At 45.9% G+C, this 16274-nt stretch overlaps 1 protein-coding gene across 2 annotated transcripts in view; it reads left to right on the forward strand.

Annotated features, from left to right (window-relative positions):
- The window catches only part of LOC129839135 (protein kinase C alpha type), a 239135-nt gene that overhangs the window by 150939 nt on the left and 71922 nt on the right, over window positions 1–16274 (forward strand). For both annotated transcript variants that reach the window (XM_055906412.1, XM_055906413.1), the window contains exons 6-8: window positions 7164–7320; window positions 7433–7567; window positions 11224–11317. In XM_055906412.1, the coding sequence (XP_055762387.1) occupies window positions 7164–7320; window positions 7433–7567; window positions 11224–11317 (386 nt within the window). The remainder of the gene's footprint in view (window positions 1–7163; window positions 7321–7432; window positions 7568–11223; window positions 11318–16274) is intronic.

The following is a 16274-nucleotide window of genomic DNA, read 5'->3' on the forward strand; positions in this document are numbered from 1 at the left end:
CTCACTCACACACACACACAAGCGTACACTTACACAGACACGTACGCAAACAGGCTGTTATTTATTTAACCTTCGTTTTGAATAAGTACGGGAGTCCGTTTTTGTGTCTGAGTGTATGCACCCACAACCATCTCTCTCTCTCTCTCTCGCGCCCCTCTCACACACACTCACACCCTTTTCCCTCCCTCCCTCCCTTTGACCCCCACCCCTGTTAACTTGGTGACCGGCTAACATACCCGCCCCTCTTCCTGTGGTTTCAGGACAACAAGTTTGTGTGCTAAAGCTCTAATGATTCCCCCGTTATCCAGCCCAGTCGTTTGGACGTTGGTGCCTCGCTCCCTGAGCTCTTTACGTTTGACTCCCATTGGGTTTAGGGTCAATAGACAAAGATACGTGCCGTACAGAATAGTCCGGAAAACTCCTGCAAGGAAGAGAGGTTTTAGAAACATTTAGATGTCCTAATATTTCTGTATTTCTTCATTTTTACTTGTGGATTTGGCCGTATTGTCGTCTATTGTTAGATACTACTGCACTGTTGGAGCTAGGAACACAAGCGTTTCGCTACACCCGCGATAACATCTGCTCAATATGTGTGTGCAAAATATGATATGATTTGGTACAAAGTACAATCCAATGTACTGAAAGAGAAAAGGGGTCTGAAAAGAGAAGGAGAAGTACAGTTCTAACCGACTCGGTTCTTCTGTTACCTCCGTCTGTCACTCAATATACTGCACCCACTCAGACGAGGTCCGCATTAATCACGTAACAAGGGCCTGTTCTTTTGAATCCATGGCGCTTTTTATAAGGAGACTGTCCTCGAGACTCTGGTATCCAAGGTAACGGTGGCGTTGAGGCTTCTCCCCCTTTCATGTCCCAGTGTGTCAATGAGGACTCAGTCACTGACTGACACACACACACACACACACACACGAACAAACACTTGTAGGAGATACTCTTGTAGACTTGTAGGAGATAGAATTGTTGGAGACGTGTGATGCGCAACCAATGTGTCAGTCCACTAAAATAAGGCTTTATATGCACATACACTGCCGGTCAAAAGTTTTAGAACACCTACTCATTCAAAGCTTTTTCGTTATTTTTGCTATTTTCTACATTGTTTAATAATAGTGGAGACAAAATTATATTTGAGATTTGAGATTCTTGAAATAGCCACCTTTTGCCTTTGACAGCTTTGCACACACTCGGCATTATCTCAACCAGCTTCATGAGGTAGTCACCTGGAATGCATTTCAATTAACAGGTGTGCCTTCTTAATGCGTTTGAGCCAATCAGTTGTGTTGTGACAAAGTAAGGGTGGGTATACAGAAGATAGTCCTATTTGGTAAATGATCAAGTCCATATAATGGCAAGAACAGCTCAAATAAGAAAAGAGAAATGACAGGCCATCATTACTTTAAGACAGGGGTGTCAAACTCATTCCACAGAGGGCCTAGTGTCTGCAGGTTTTTGTTTTTTCCTTTCAATAAAGCCCTAGACAACCAGGTGTGGGGAGTTCCTAACTAATTAGTGATGTTAATTCATCAATCAAGTACAAGGGAGGAGCGAAAACCCGCAGACACTCGGCCCCCCGTGGAATGAGTTTGACACCTGTGCTTTTAAGACATGAAGGTCAGTCAATATGGAAAATGTCAAGAACTTTGAACGTTTCGTTAAGTGGAGTTGCAAAAACCATCAAATGCTGTGATGAAACTGGCTCTCATGAGGACCGCCACAGGAATGAGATACCTCTGCTGCAGAGGATAAGTTCATTAGAGTTACCAGCCTCAGAAATTGCAGCCCAAATAAATGCTTCAGAGTTCAAGTTCAGACACATCTCAACATCAACTGTTCAGAGGAGACCGTGTGAATCAGGCCTTCATGGTCGAATTGCTGCAAAGAAACCACTAGTAAAGGACACCAATAAGAAGACTTGCTTGGGCCAAGAAACACGAGCAATGGACTTTAGACCAATGGAATTTGTCCATTGGTCTGGTCCAAATTGGAGATCTTTGGTTCCAACCGCCATGTCTTTGTGAGACGGGGTGTGGGTGAACGGATGATGTCTGCATGTGTGGTTCCCACCGTGAAGCATGGAGGAGGAGGTGTGATGGTGTCAGGGTGCTTTGCTGGTGACACGGTCTGTGATTTTATTTAGAATTCAAGGCACACTTAACCAGCATGGCTTCCACAGCATTCTGCAGCGATACGCCATCCCATCTGGTTTGGGCTTAGTGGGACTATCATTTGTTTTTCAACAGGACAATGACCCAACACACCCCCAGGCTGTGTAAGGGTTATTTTACCAAGAAGGAGAGTGGTGGAGTGCTGCATCAGATGACCTGGCCTCCACAATCCCCCGACCTCAACCAAGTTGAGATGGTTTGGGATGAGTCGGACCGCAGAGTGAAGGAAAAGCAGCCAACAAGTGCTCAGCATATGTGGGAACTCCTTCAAGGCTGTTGGGAAAGCATTCCAGGTGAAGCTGGTTGAGAGAATGCCAAGAGTGTGCAAAGCTGTCATCAAGGCAAAGGGTGTCAATTTGAAGAATTTCAAATGCAATTTTTTTTTTGATTTGTATATCACTTTTTTTGGTTACTACATGATTCCATATGTGCTATTTCATAGTTTTGATGTCTTCACTATTATTCTACAATGTAGAAAATAGTCAAAAATATAGAAAAACCCTTGAATGAGCAGGTGTTCTAAAACGTTTGACCGGTAGTGTACGCTACAATTCTAGATTATACAAGAACAACTGTAATTCCATCAGATAAGTCTACGTGTCTTGTGTGAAGCTCGTCAGGTGGGAGGTAGCATGTTGTACAACTGTTATGATAACAGAATCATATGCACTCAGCGCAGACGGACGGACGGACGTTCTGTTAGAGGGTCTGGGGTTCCTCCTACTGGCTGCTAGTGGAAATGGAGTTTCATTTTTAAAGAGAACACGGGAGGGTTTGCTCAAAGCAGCATGACAAGGGGGTTATACACAAGCAGTTGGATCACTTTTTGCTGGAGTTGGTTCGACACACACGCTCACATAAACTCACATAGTCCACACACCAGAGTCCAGCCGGGTAATATCATGCCGCTGTCTCCACGCTTTCAAAACTTCAGGCCATTATTCAAAGGTCACTTGGCTACCAGCGCTTTGCCTACACCTTTATTTGGAACAGGTTTAAATATTCAAAACCTAACCTTTTGTATTGTGACAGTTAAAGTCGCGTTCGTTAAGAAATAGTGTGTAGCAAAAGGTATGGTCGTTGGTCACCTGTACATTTGAGTATTTTACTTTGGACCTATACGGAGATGTTGTGTATTGTATTTATACCAGTTAAACTATAGTATAAACATACGCCTATTGAATATTGTATGTTGTATGTACATTGTATGTTCATACAGTATGTGTGTACAGGGACGCACTAATTAACTGGTATTTACAGAACTGCGGTTCACATGTGTTTGTAGGTGAATTGAGTTCATTCCCAGGACATGCATTATACACTTTAGAAACAGATAGCAAGACACATCACTATCTTCATATTTCACCTACTGTCAGTATTGCATGACAAAGAGTTATGCTAAAATGACACGGCGCATGCTTTAGAGGTGAGGAACAGGTCCCTAGCCAAGTGTAGGCTAGAGTCTCTAATGGGCTAGAGTCTCTAATGGGATCCTATTCCCTATATGGTGCACTGCTTTTGACCACGGACTATAAGGGCTCTGGTCAAAAGTAGTGCACAATGTAGGGAAATAGGGTGCCATTTGAGAAAGCCATTTTGAGACTCATCCTAGCTTCAACACATTATTCCCCCTTTCCAGCCTAGTTCCGTTAGCAGGTTAGGTCCGAGTTAGCCGGGTTGCTAATATGTTTGTCTGCGTGTGGTTATCCGTCTCCTCAGGTATGCATTGTCCTGCCAGGGATGACATTTGGTGGCAGCGGTGGGATGTAATAATGTCTGGTATGATGTATTGTTTTATTTAAGGTGTAGGCTGCTGCTCTGATGTACTTGTTTGGACCCCCAGGAAGAACAGCTTCTGCTCTGAGTCCCAAATGGCACCCCTATTCCCTATATGGCTCTGGTCTAAAGTCGTGCACTATGTAAAGCATAGGGAGACATTTGGGACGGAGCCCCTGTCTCTCCCAATGAAGTGTTCTAACCCTCCAGCCCTCTCTCACCTCTGACGGCATACTCCATCACCTGCTTTCCAAACGACATTAACCCCCCCCCCCCCCCCCAAATCCCCCAGCACAGGTGCAAGCGGGAGGAACAGACAGAAACAAGTTTAAAGCTTATTTGCACAAGGCTTATCGAATTGTCTCGTAATTTAATTCACTCTCATATGACAATCCCAGGCAAAAATGTAGTCCCTTTGTTATGTATATAGAACTATCAATGGCTCGTAGGTTATGGTTTAATTTTCAATACGTTTGGTGTTGTGAGGGAAATAGAATGGCTTATAGTTTAAAATGCATTTAGCTAATATAACTACTATAGCTTAATATAATTACCATAGCTTACATTTTCTTTTAATATGTATTAGTTGGGACTCCCAGCATCCCCTGTTTGCTGAAATTCTGTTGCTTCCCTCAAAGCGCAGATACAGGCTCTCTAAGACTAACAGATCAAAACTATCCTTCATGCCAGCTGCTGTCAGCTTTCTCAATAAGCTGTAGTACTGTACTGTTAGGTATGGACTGACTCTAGCATTGCCTGGTTTAGAGGCTCTACTTCCTGTGTACAGCAGGAATGCTGTATAATGCTGTATACAGTTGAAGTCGGAAGTTTACATACACTTAGGTTGGAGTCATTAAAACTTGTTTTTCAACCACTCCACACATTTCTTGTTAACAAACTATAGTGTTGGCAAGTTGGTTAGGACATCTACTTTGTGCATGACACAAGTCATTTTACTAACAATTGTTTACAGACAGATTATTTCACTTATAATTCACTGTTTCACAATTCCAGTGGGTCAGGAGTTTACATACACTAAGCTGACTGTGCCTTTAAACAGCTTGGAAAATTTCAGAAAATTATGTCATGGCTTTAGAAGCTTCTGATAGGCTAATTGACATCATTTGAGTCAAATTGAGGTATACCTGTAGATGTATTTCAAGGGCTACCTTCAAACTCAGTGCCTCTTTGCTTGACATCATGGGAAAATCAAAAGAAATCAGCCAAGACCTCAGAAAAGAACTTGTAGACCTCCACAAGTCTGGTTCATCCTTGGGAGCAATTTCAAAACACCTGAAGGTACCACGTTCATCTGTACAAACAATAGTACGCAAGTATAAACACCATGGGACCACGTAGCCGTCATACCACTCAGGAAGGAGACACGTTCTGTCTCCTAGAGATGAATGTACTTTGGTGCGAAAAGTGCAAATTAATCCCAGAACAACAGCAAAGGACCTTGTGAAGATGATGGAGGAAACGGGTACAAAACTATCTATATCCACAGTTAAACAAGTCCTATATGGACATAACCTGAAAGGCCGCTCAGCAAGGAAGAATCCACTGCTCCAAAACCGCCATAAAAAAGCCAGACTACGATTTGCAACTGCACATGGGGACAAAGATTGTACTTTTTTGAGAAATGTCCTCTGGTCTGATGAAACAAAAATTGAACTGTTTGGCCATAATGACCATCGTTATGTTTGGAGGAAAAAGGGGGAGGCTTGCAAGCAAAAGAACAACATCCCAACCGTGAAGCACGGGGGTGGCAGCATTATGTTGTGGGGGTGCTTTGCTGCAGGAGGGACTGGTGCACTTCACAAAATAGATGGCATCATGAGGGAGGGAGATGATGTGGATATATTGAAGCAACATCTCAAGACATCAGTCAGAAGTTAAAGCTTGGTCGCAAATGGAACTTCCAAATCGACAATGACCCCAAGCATACTTCCAAAGTTGTGGCAAAATGGCTTAAGGACAACAAAGTCAAGGTATTGGCGTGTCCATCACAAGGCCCTGACCTCAATTCTATAGAAAATTTGTGGGCAGAACTGAAAAAGCGTGTGCGAGCAAGGAGGCCGACAAACCCGACTCAGCTACACCAGCTCTGTCAGGAGGAATGGACCAAAATTCAACCAACTTTTTTTGTGGGAAGCTTGTGGAAGGCTACCCGAACCGTTTGACCCAAGTTAAACAATTTTAAAGGCAATGCTACCAAATACTAATTGAGTGTATGTAAACTTCTGACCCACTGGGAATGTGATGAAAGAAATAAAAGCTGAAATAAATCATTCTCTACTATTATTTTGACATTTCATATTCTTCAAATAAAGTGGTGATCTTAACTAACCGTGAAGACAGGGCATTTTGACTCGGATTAAATGTCAGGAATTGTGAAAACTGAGTTTAAATGTATTTCGCTAAGGTGTATGTAAACTTCTGACTTCAACTGTATATAGTTCTTGTGTGTATTTGTCATGTGTTCATTGTGTTTTTACTATGTGCTGCAAAGTGGTTTGTCCCTCTGGGATAATTAGGACTCTAGTCTATTACTCCACTATACCCTATCAACACAGCGTGAAAAAATGGCATCCATTATGCTGTTTTACTCTACTAGCTTATCTGTTCTCGTTCTGGGTCAAAGGTCAATCTAGCATTATTATCAACAAGCCCTTATGTCAGGGCCAGCATTTGATTGACAGGACCACATGAGAAGCTGTCTCTGGGTCTCCTGGGCTTAAGGGCTTGCCTGGCCAGGCAGGCGTTCAGTGGGTCGGTCTCTGTGGCAATTCCCTGCATAATGTAAAGTGGTTGGCTGTGTTCCATGGCTCTGGGAGCCAGAGTGCTAATGGGGTGCTAATGTCCCTGGTTTCTGTAGGCAGTTTACTGAACATGGCTAAACACAGGACCACAAGGAGGGAGACGGGGAGGCTGGTACTACTGAAATAGTAACAACAATATACATACTGTAGAACCATCTCTAGCAGAGATGCTGTCTACATATGGGTTATTTTTATAAAATGTCCCCTGATTGTTGAATTTCCATGCCCGTTATTAAATCCATCATGCTGTTACAAGGCAACTTTAAAGAACACACTAACTCCTCTCAAAGTAAACCACTGTACAAGCAGTTATGTCACCTGTACCACTGTACAATGTATTAGTTCAAAATCAACCTTTCCCCCTGTGTTGTTTCTCGATCAGTGGGCGAAGGTCGAAATCTGATCCCCATGGACCCCAACGGCTCGTCTGACCCTTACGTCAAGCTCAAGCTCATCCCAGACCCCAAGAATGAGACCAAGAAGAAGACCAAGACCATCCTCGCCAACCTCAACCCCACCTGGAATGAATCCTTTACATTGTGAGTTGAGGTGTACCCCTGGGCACAATGTTAGGCCCCTTTCATGTTTGTGTATTATGGGTAATGTAGTCATTATCATTAACACTGTACATATGTCTGTGTGTTGTTCCAGCAAGCTGAAGGCTACAGATAAGGACCGCAGGCTCTCTGTGGAGGTGTGGGACTGGGACCGGACTACCAGGAACGACTTCATGGGCTCCCTGTCCTTCGGCGTGTCAGAGCTCATCAAATCTCCTGTGTGTGGCTGGTAAGCATAACATTAGATGGCATTCCAATGGAGTGTTCCTCTATCTGGTAGTGAATATACAGTGCCCGCCATTATTATTGGGACAGTGAAGCATTATTTCTTCTTTTGGCTCTTTACTTCAGAACTTTGGATTTAAAATCAAACAATGACTATGAGGTTAAAGTGCAGACTGTCAGTTTTAATTTAAAGGGATTTTCATCTGTACCGAATGAACCGTTTAGAAATTACACCACCTTTTGTACATAGTGCATCCGTTTTAGGGGAATAAAAGTATTGGGACAAATTCTCTTACAGTTGAAGTCGGAAGTCAACATACACTTAGGTTGGAGTCATTAAAACTCGTTTTTCAACCACTCCACAAATGTTTTGTTAACAAACTATAGTTTTGTCAAGTTGGTTAGGACATCTACTTTGTGCATGACACAAGTCATTTTACTAACAATTGTTTACAGACAGATTATTTCACTGTATCACAATACCAGTGGGTCAGGAGTTTACATACACTAAGTTGACTGTGCCTTTAAACAGCTTGGAAAATTCCAGAAAATTATGTCATGGCTTTAAAAGCCTCTGATAGGCTAATTTACATCATTTGAGTCAAATGGAGGTGTACCTGTGGATTTATTTCAAGGCCTACCTTCAAACTCAGTGCCTCTTTGCTTGACATCATGGGAAAATCAAAAGAAATCAGCCAAGACCTCAGAAAAAACTTGTAGACCTCCACAAGTCTGGTTCATCCTTGGGAACAATTTCAAAACACCTGAAGGTACCATGTTCATCTGTACAAACAATAGTACGCAAGTATATACAGTATGGGACCACGCTCAGGAAGGAGACGCGTTTTGTTTCCTAGAGATGAATGTACTTTGGTGCGAAAAGTGCAAATCAATCCCAGAACAACAGCAACGGACCTTGTGAAGATGCTGGAAGAAACAGGTACAAAAGTATCTATATCCACAGTAAAACGAGTCCTATATCAACATAACGTGAAAGGCCGCTCAGCAAGGAAGAAGCCACTGCTCCAAAACCGCCATAAAAAAGCCAGATTACGGTTTGCAACTGCACATGGGGACAAAGATTGTACTTTTTGTAGAATGTCCTCTGGTCTGTTTGGCCATAATGACCATTGTTATGTTTGGAGGAGAAAGGGGGGGGGCTTGCAAGCTGAAGAACACCATCCCAACCGTGAGGCACAGGGGTGGCAGCATCATGTTGTGGGGTGCTTTGCTGCAGGAGAGACTGGTGCACTTCACAAAATAGATGGCATCATGAGGCAGGAAAATGATGTGGATATATTGAAGCAATATCTCAAGCCATCAGTCAGGAAGATAAAGCTTGGTCGCAAATGGGTCTTCCAAATGGACAATGACCCCTAGCATACTTCCAAAGTTGCGGAAAATGGCTTAAGGACAACAAAGTCAAGGTATTGGAGTGTCCATCACAAAGCCCTGACCTCAATTCTAGAGAAAATTTGTGGGCAGAACTGAAAAAGCGTGTGCGAGCAAGGAGGCCTACAAACCTGACTCAGTTACACCAGCTCTGTCAGGAGGAATGGACCAAAATTTAACTTATTGTGGAAGGCTACCCAAAACGTTTCACCCAATTTTAAACAATTTAAAGGTAATGCTACCAAATACTAATTGAGTGTATGTAAACTCTTGACCCACTGGGAATGTGATGAAAGAAATAAAAACTGAAATAAATCATTCTCTCTACTATTTTTCTGACATTTCACATTCTTAAAATAAAGTGGTGATCTTAATTAACCGTGAAGATAGGGCATTTTGACTAGGATTAAATGTCAGGAATTGTGAAAACTGAGTTAAAATGTACTTGGGTAAGGTATATGTAAACTTCCGACTTCAACTGTATGTGTATTAAAGTAGTAAAAAAGTTAAGTATATGTTCCCATATTCATAGCACGCAATGACTATATCAAGCTTGTGACTCTACAAATGTGTTAAATGCATTTGCTGTTTGTTTTGGTTATGTTTCAGGTGATTTTGTGCCCAATAGAATTTGTAAGTATTTTATTGTGTCATTTCGGGTCCCTTTTATTGTAAATAAGAATATAACATGTTTCTAACCACTTCTACATGAATGTGGATACTACCACGATGACAGATAATCCTACATGTATCGTGAATAATGATGACTGAGAAAGTGATAGACTCACAAATACCATACCGCCAAAAGATGCTAACCTCCCCTGTTAATGTAATGATGAGAGGTTAGCATGTCTTGGGGTTATGATATCAGATGCTAACCTCCCCTGTTATTGTAATGATGAGAGGTTAGCATGTCTTGGGGTTATGATATCAGATGCTAACCTCCCCTGTTATTGTAACGATGAGAGGTTAGCATGTCTTGGGGTTATGATATCAGATGCTAACCTCCCCTGTTATTGTAATGATGAGAGGTTAGCATGTCTTGGGGTTATGATATAAGATGCTAACCTCCCCTGTTATTGTAATGATGAGAGGTTAGCATGTCTTGGGGGTATAATATTTGTGTAACTTTCTCACTCATCATTATTGACGATTCATTCAGAATTTGTCCCAATACTTTTTCTCCCCTAAAACGGATGCACTATGTACAAAAAGTTCTGTAATTTCTAAACGGTTCATTCGATATCGATGACGATACCCTCAAATTAAAGCTGACAGTCTGCACTTTAACTTCATAATCAATGTTATAATTTCAAATCCAGACTTTTGTAGTATAGAGCCAAAAGACAAAACACTGCTTCACTGTCCCAGTAATTACAGAGAGCATTGCATTTGTGTCAAAAAAATTGTGCTGTGTTTTTGTAGACTGCCGGAAGAGCAGCCGTCGTTAAGTTAATAGTGAAGAAGGGATCTTAATGAACATTCATTTAATTTATCCTGGTTTCCCGTTTGAAGCAATCACAGCTGTAATCTGATATTTTTTAGAGCGATTTCTATTTGAAAAGTGCAGTGATAATCTTGATTTATCTTTCGGATGGAAGTGCCTTCTTCTCAACTTACCTGCATTTCATGTCATTTTTGGTCATCATCACAGAGCCTCTTGGCGCTGTAGTCCCTTATGTCTCAGTCTGGTGCAAACCGATCATTAATCACCACAGCAACAGTGAACTTTATCGCCACCGCTCAGTGCCCTTTGAGGTGCCATCTAATGTCTGTGGGTCATAAATAGTGACGCGTTTCATGAGCACCGCCAACACCAGGATAATTCTGGCCCAATGGACTGGAGCCAAAGGGACTATTGCTTTGTAATGAACTATGTGTCTGGGCCAAGTGGGTATGAATCAGGAGGTAGAGAGGGATAGAGGGTTGAAGTGATGCAGGGAGGGAGGGAGGAATGCAGAGATGTAAACTAGTGGCCGCTCCATACCTAGCTTTTTGTCTCCGGGTATAGCATCTCTTTCTGGGTTTTTTTCAGTTTTACAGGCTGTTGGGATGTTTTTATGCTGGATCTTAGAAACATTCTGTTACTTTGAACGCTTATCTACTGGACTATAAATAGCAAGCTGGGTCTCAGAAAGTCCATGTGCTTGGATTCACATCTGTAATGTTGTTTTTGTAAACAATCATAATTGAAATGTGAATGCTCTCTTTCGCTCTCTTTTTCTCTCTCTCTTTTTCTCTCTCTCTCTTTCTCTCTCTCTCTCTCAGGTACAAGATGTTGAACCAAGAGGAGGGCGAGTTCTACAACGTGCCCATCTCAGAGGAGGATGACGGGAACGAGGAGCTCAGACAGAAGTTTGAGGTGAGGCCTCAGAGACAAGACTGGAGAACATATTATCCCAATATCGTGGGTTACTTGTAACCCATCCTGCTTTCATCCAACGTTCTGTGATTCTATTACACGTCGTGATATGTCTCTTCGTATGCCCGTTAGTTTGTATGAGTGACTTCCGTTTAATTCAGTAACACGTGTGTTTCTTCATGTTTATATCTACATGTTATGTTTGTGACCACGACTAAGTGAACTAATCATATTAAGTCCTTGAGCTTCTACCAAAGCCACTCCACAACCACATTAAACTGGCATAATTGAATTTGGCCCTTCTCCATGACAAATATGTTTGCATTTCAAGATGGCCACCATCCCCCTCCAGACCGTAAGCACTGTGTGTCCCGGAGAATCTGGACATGAAAGGGTCATGGATTCTCCACGGAGACAGAGCTGTTAATTAAAACTCTGTTGTGCCGCTCGTCTGTCTTCAGGCGCCGAATGAGAGGCTGCCTCGTTATTAATTACTCTGGGTGGCTCGAAGGTGGGGTGGTCTTTTTCTCGTCCTCCAAGACAATAGTATATCCAGCTTTGTAGATACAGGCTTATAGAATATGGTAGGATTTGACCTTTAACCCCCCCGCTGTTCTAGAATCAGTGGTGACTCAGACCGGTGTCACTGTAAAGCGGTTAGTTCATCAGCACGAACATGGATTTGGGCAGGAAGGATTCGTCCGTCACTCCTGAGAATATCAGTTTTAGTTTATATTTTAATTAATTCTATTCCAAAGGCTCCATAATTGATTGAATGATATGGATAGAAAGATATCCACCACTTGTCTTACGGGCATTAGATCCGGGGTGTCAAACTCGTTTTGCCCCTGGGGCCGCATTCAGTCTTTAACGGAAGGCCGCAGTGAAAATGTGTTATATTTCCTTGCCGTAAAAATGAGCTAAAAATAGTACTCTATCGTTTTTAGAATTTTCGACGCTCCCTGACTGTCTAGTGATTGTTAGAGAGCTGGATAGTGGAGAAACTGTATGAAAATAGGTTGATTATCATTTCTACCCAGTTTCCATTTGGTTTTAGTCATTTGAAAGTATATTGAGTATGTCATGAATTTTTTTCTCAAACCGCCTCTGCATTAGGTATCATTCTAGAACTGTTATTCCTTTTCCTTCAGTTACTCTTGTGTTGTCCTTTGGCTTCATCAGGTAGACGCAGCTGAGGGTGTTGTATTTTGACTGAGCCTTGTCCAATAGACAGAGCCTGTTAACAGTAAAGAGACTGCAGTATTGATGAATAGCTTGACCCATCCATGGCCCGTTCACCTCTCCGTCATGTTGAGTGCAGACTCGGCCTGGGGCCTCAGACATCACACAGTGTACCCAGCAGCGCCCTCTGGGTGGCTGGTCTTGCTGATGAAGTATGACTGGGAACTCCCTCAGATGGACACTAGTGTACTGTGTGTCATTATCACTTGAAGGGGTTAGAGTGGAGGGATGGAGGGGTTAGAGTGGAGGGATGGAGGGGTTAGAGTGGAGGGATGGAGGGGTTAGAGTGGATGGATGGAGGGGTTAGAGTGGAGGGGTTAGAGTGGAGGGGTTAGAGTGGAGGGGTTAGAGTGGAGGGATTAGAGTGGAGGGGATGGAGGGGTTAGGGTGGAGGGTTAGAGTGGAGGGGTTAGAGTGGAGGGATGGAGGGGTTAGAGTGGAGGGATGGAGGGGTTAGAGTGGAGGGATGGAGGGGTTAGAGTGGAGGGATGGAGGGGTTAGAGTGGAGGGATGGAGGGGTTAGGGTGGAGGGGTTAGGGTGGAGGGATGGAGGGGTTAGAGTGGAGGGATGGAGGGGTTAGAGTGGAGGGATGGAGGGGTTAGGGTGGAGGGATGGAGGGGTTAGAGTGGAGGGATGGAGGGGTTAGAGTGGAGGGATGGAGGGGTTAGAGTGGAGGGATGGAGGGGTTAGAGTGGAGGGATGGAGGGGTTAGAGTGGAGGGATGGAGGGGTTAGAGTGGAGGGATGGAGGGGTTAGAGTGGAGGGATGGAGGGGTTAGAATGGAGGGGTTAGAGTGGAGGGATGGAGGGGTTAGAGTGGAGGGATGGAGGGGTTAGAGTGGAGGGATGGAGGGGTTAGCGTGCAAGGGTGGAGGGGTTAGCGTGCAGGGGTGGAGGGGTTAGCGTGCAGGGGTGGAGGGGTTAGCGTGCAAGGGTGGAGGGGTTAGCGTGCAAGGGTGGAGGGGTTAGCGTGCAGGGGTGGAGGGGTTAGCGTGCAGGGGTGGAGGGGTTAGCGTGCAGGGGTGGAGGGGTTAGCGTGCAAGGGTGGGGGGGTTAGCGTGCAAGGATGGAGGGGTTAGCGTGCAGGGATGGAGGGGTTAGCGTGCAGGGATGGAGGGGTTAGCGTGCAGGGATGGAGGGGTTAGCGTGCAAGGATGGAGGGGTTAGCGTGCAAGGATGGAGGGGTTAGCGTGCAAGGATGGAGGGGTTAGCGTGCATGGATGGAGGGGTTAGCGTGCAAGGATGGAGGGGTTAGCGTGCAAGGATGGAGGGGTTAGCGTGCATGGATGGAGGGGTTAGCGTGCATGGATGGAGGGGTTAGCGTGCAGGGATGGAGGGGTTAGCGTGCAGGGATGGAGGGGTTAGCGTGCAGGGATGGAGGGGTTAGCGTGCAGGGATGGAGGGGTTAGCGTGCAGGGATGGAGGGGTTAGCGTGCAGGGATGGAGGGGTTAGCGTGCAGGGATGGAGGGGTTAGCGTGCAGGGATGGAGGGGTTAGCGTGCAGGGATGGAGGGGTTAGCGTGCAAGGATGGAGGGGTTAGCGTGCAAGGATGGAGGGGTTAGCGTGCAAGGATGGAGGGGTTAGCGTGCATGGATGGAGGGGTTAGCGTGCATGGATGGAGGGGTTAGCGTGCATTGATGGAGGGGTTAGCGTGCAGGGATGGAGGGGTTAGCGTGCAGGGATGGAGGGGTTAGCGTGCAGGGATGGAGGGGTTAGCGTGCAGGGATGGAGGGGTTAGCGTGCAGGGATGGAGGGGTTAGCGTGCAGGGATGGAGGGGTTAGCGTGCAGGGATGGAGGGGTTAGCGTGCATGGATGGAGGGGTTTTAGTGCAGGGATGGAGGGGTTTTAGTGCAGGGATGGAGGGGTTTTAGTGCAGGGATGGAGGGGTTTTAGTGCAGGGATGGAGGGGTTTTAGTGCAGGGATGGAGGGGTTTTAGTGCAGGGATGGAGGGGTTTTAGTGCAGGGATGGAGGGGTTTTAGTGCAGGGATGGAGGGGTTTTAGTGCAGGGATGGAGGGGTTTTAGTGCAGGGATGGAGGGGTTTTAGTGCACGGATGGAGGGGTTTTAGTGCACGGATGGAGGGGTTTTAGTGCAGGGATGGAGGGGTTAGCGTGCAGGGATGGAGGGGTTAGCGTGCAAGGATGGAGGGGTTAGCGTAAGGATGGAGGGGTTAGATTGGAGGGGTTAGAGTGGAGGGATGGAGGGGGTAGAATGAAGGGGTTAGCGTGGAGGGATGGAGGGGTTAGAGTGGAGGGGTTAGAGTGGAGGGGTTAGAGTGGAGGGGTTAGAGTGGAGGGGTTAGAGTGGAGGGGTTAGAGTGGATGGATGGAGGGGTTAGAGTGGATGGATGGAGGGGTTAGAGTGGAGGGATGGAGGGGTTAGAGTGGAGGGATGGAGGGGTTAGCGTGGAGGGGTTAGAATGGAGGGGTTAGAGTGGAGGGATGGAGGGGTTAGAGTGGAGGGGTTAGAGTGGAGGGATGGAGGGGTTAGAGTGGAGGGGTTAGAATGGAGTGATGGAGGGGTTAGATTGGAGGGATGGAGGGGTTAGAGTGGAGGGGTTAGAGTGGAGGAATGGAGGGGTTAGAGTGGAGGGGTTAGAGTGGAGGGATGGAGGGGTTAGAGTGGAGGGATGGAGGGGTTAGAGTGGAGGGATGGAGGGGTTAGAGTGGAGGGATGGAGGGGTTAGCGTGGAGGGGTTAGAGTGGATGGGTTAGAATGGAGGGGTTAGAGTGGAGGGATGGAGGGGTTAGAGTGGAGGGATGGAGGGGTTAGAGTGGAGGGGTTAGAGTGGAGTGATGGAGGGGTTAGATTGGAGGGATGGAGGGGTTAGAGTGGAGGGGTTAGAGTGGAGGAATGGAGGGGTTAGAGTGGAGGGGTTAGAGTGGAGGGATGGAGGGGTTAGAGTGGAGGGATGGAGGGGTTAGAGTGGAGGGATGGAGGGGTTAGAGTGGACTGATGGAGGGGTTAGAGTGGATGGATGGAGGGGTTAGAGTGGATGGATGGAGGGGTTAGAGTGGATGGATGGAGGGGTTAGAGTGGATGGATGGAGGGGTTAGAGTGGATGGATGGAGGGGTTAGAGTGGATGGATGGAGGGGTTAGAGTGGATGGATGGAGGGGTTAGAGTGGATGGATGGAGGGGTTAGAGTGGATGGATGGAGGGGTTAGCGTGCAGGGATGGAGGGGGTAGAATGGAGTGGTTTGCGTGGAGGGATGGAGGGGGTAGTGTGGAGGGGTTAGTGTGGAGGGATGAAGGGGTTAGAGTGGAGGGATGGAGGGGTTAGAGTGGAGGGATGGAGGGGGTAGAATGGAGGGGTTAGCGTGGAGGGATGGAGGGGTTAGCGTGGAGGGATGGAGGGGTTAGCGTGGAGGGATGGAGGGGTTAGAGTGGAGGGGTTAGAGTGGAGGGGTTAGAGTGGAGGGGTTAGAGTGGAGGGGTTAGAGTGGAGGGATTAGAGTGGAGGGATGGAGGGGTTAGAGTGGAGGGATGGAGGGGTTCGAGTGGAGGGATGGAGGGGTTCGAGTGGAGGGATGGAGGGGTTCGAGTGGATGGATGGAGGGGTTCGAGTGGATGGATGGAGGGGTTCGAGTGGATGGATGGAGGGGTTCGAGTGGATGGATGGAGGGGTTAGAGTGGAGGGATGGAGGGGTTAGAGTGGAGGGATGGAGGGGTTAGAGTGGAGGGATGGAGGGGTTAGCGTGGAGGGGTTAGCG

The sequence above is a fragment of the Salvelinus fontinalis genome, chromosome 40 (assembly GCF_029448725.1).
Source record: "Salvelinus fontinalis isolate EN_2023a chromosome 40, ASM2944872v1, whole genome shotgun sequence".
In the NCBI taxonomy this organism is placed as follows: Eukaryota; Metazoa; Chordata; class Actinopteri; order Salmoniformes; family Salmonidae; genus Salvelinus; species Salvelinus fontinalis.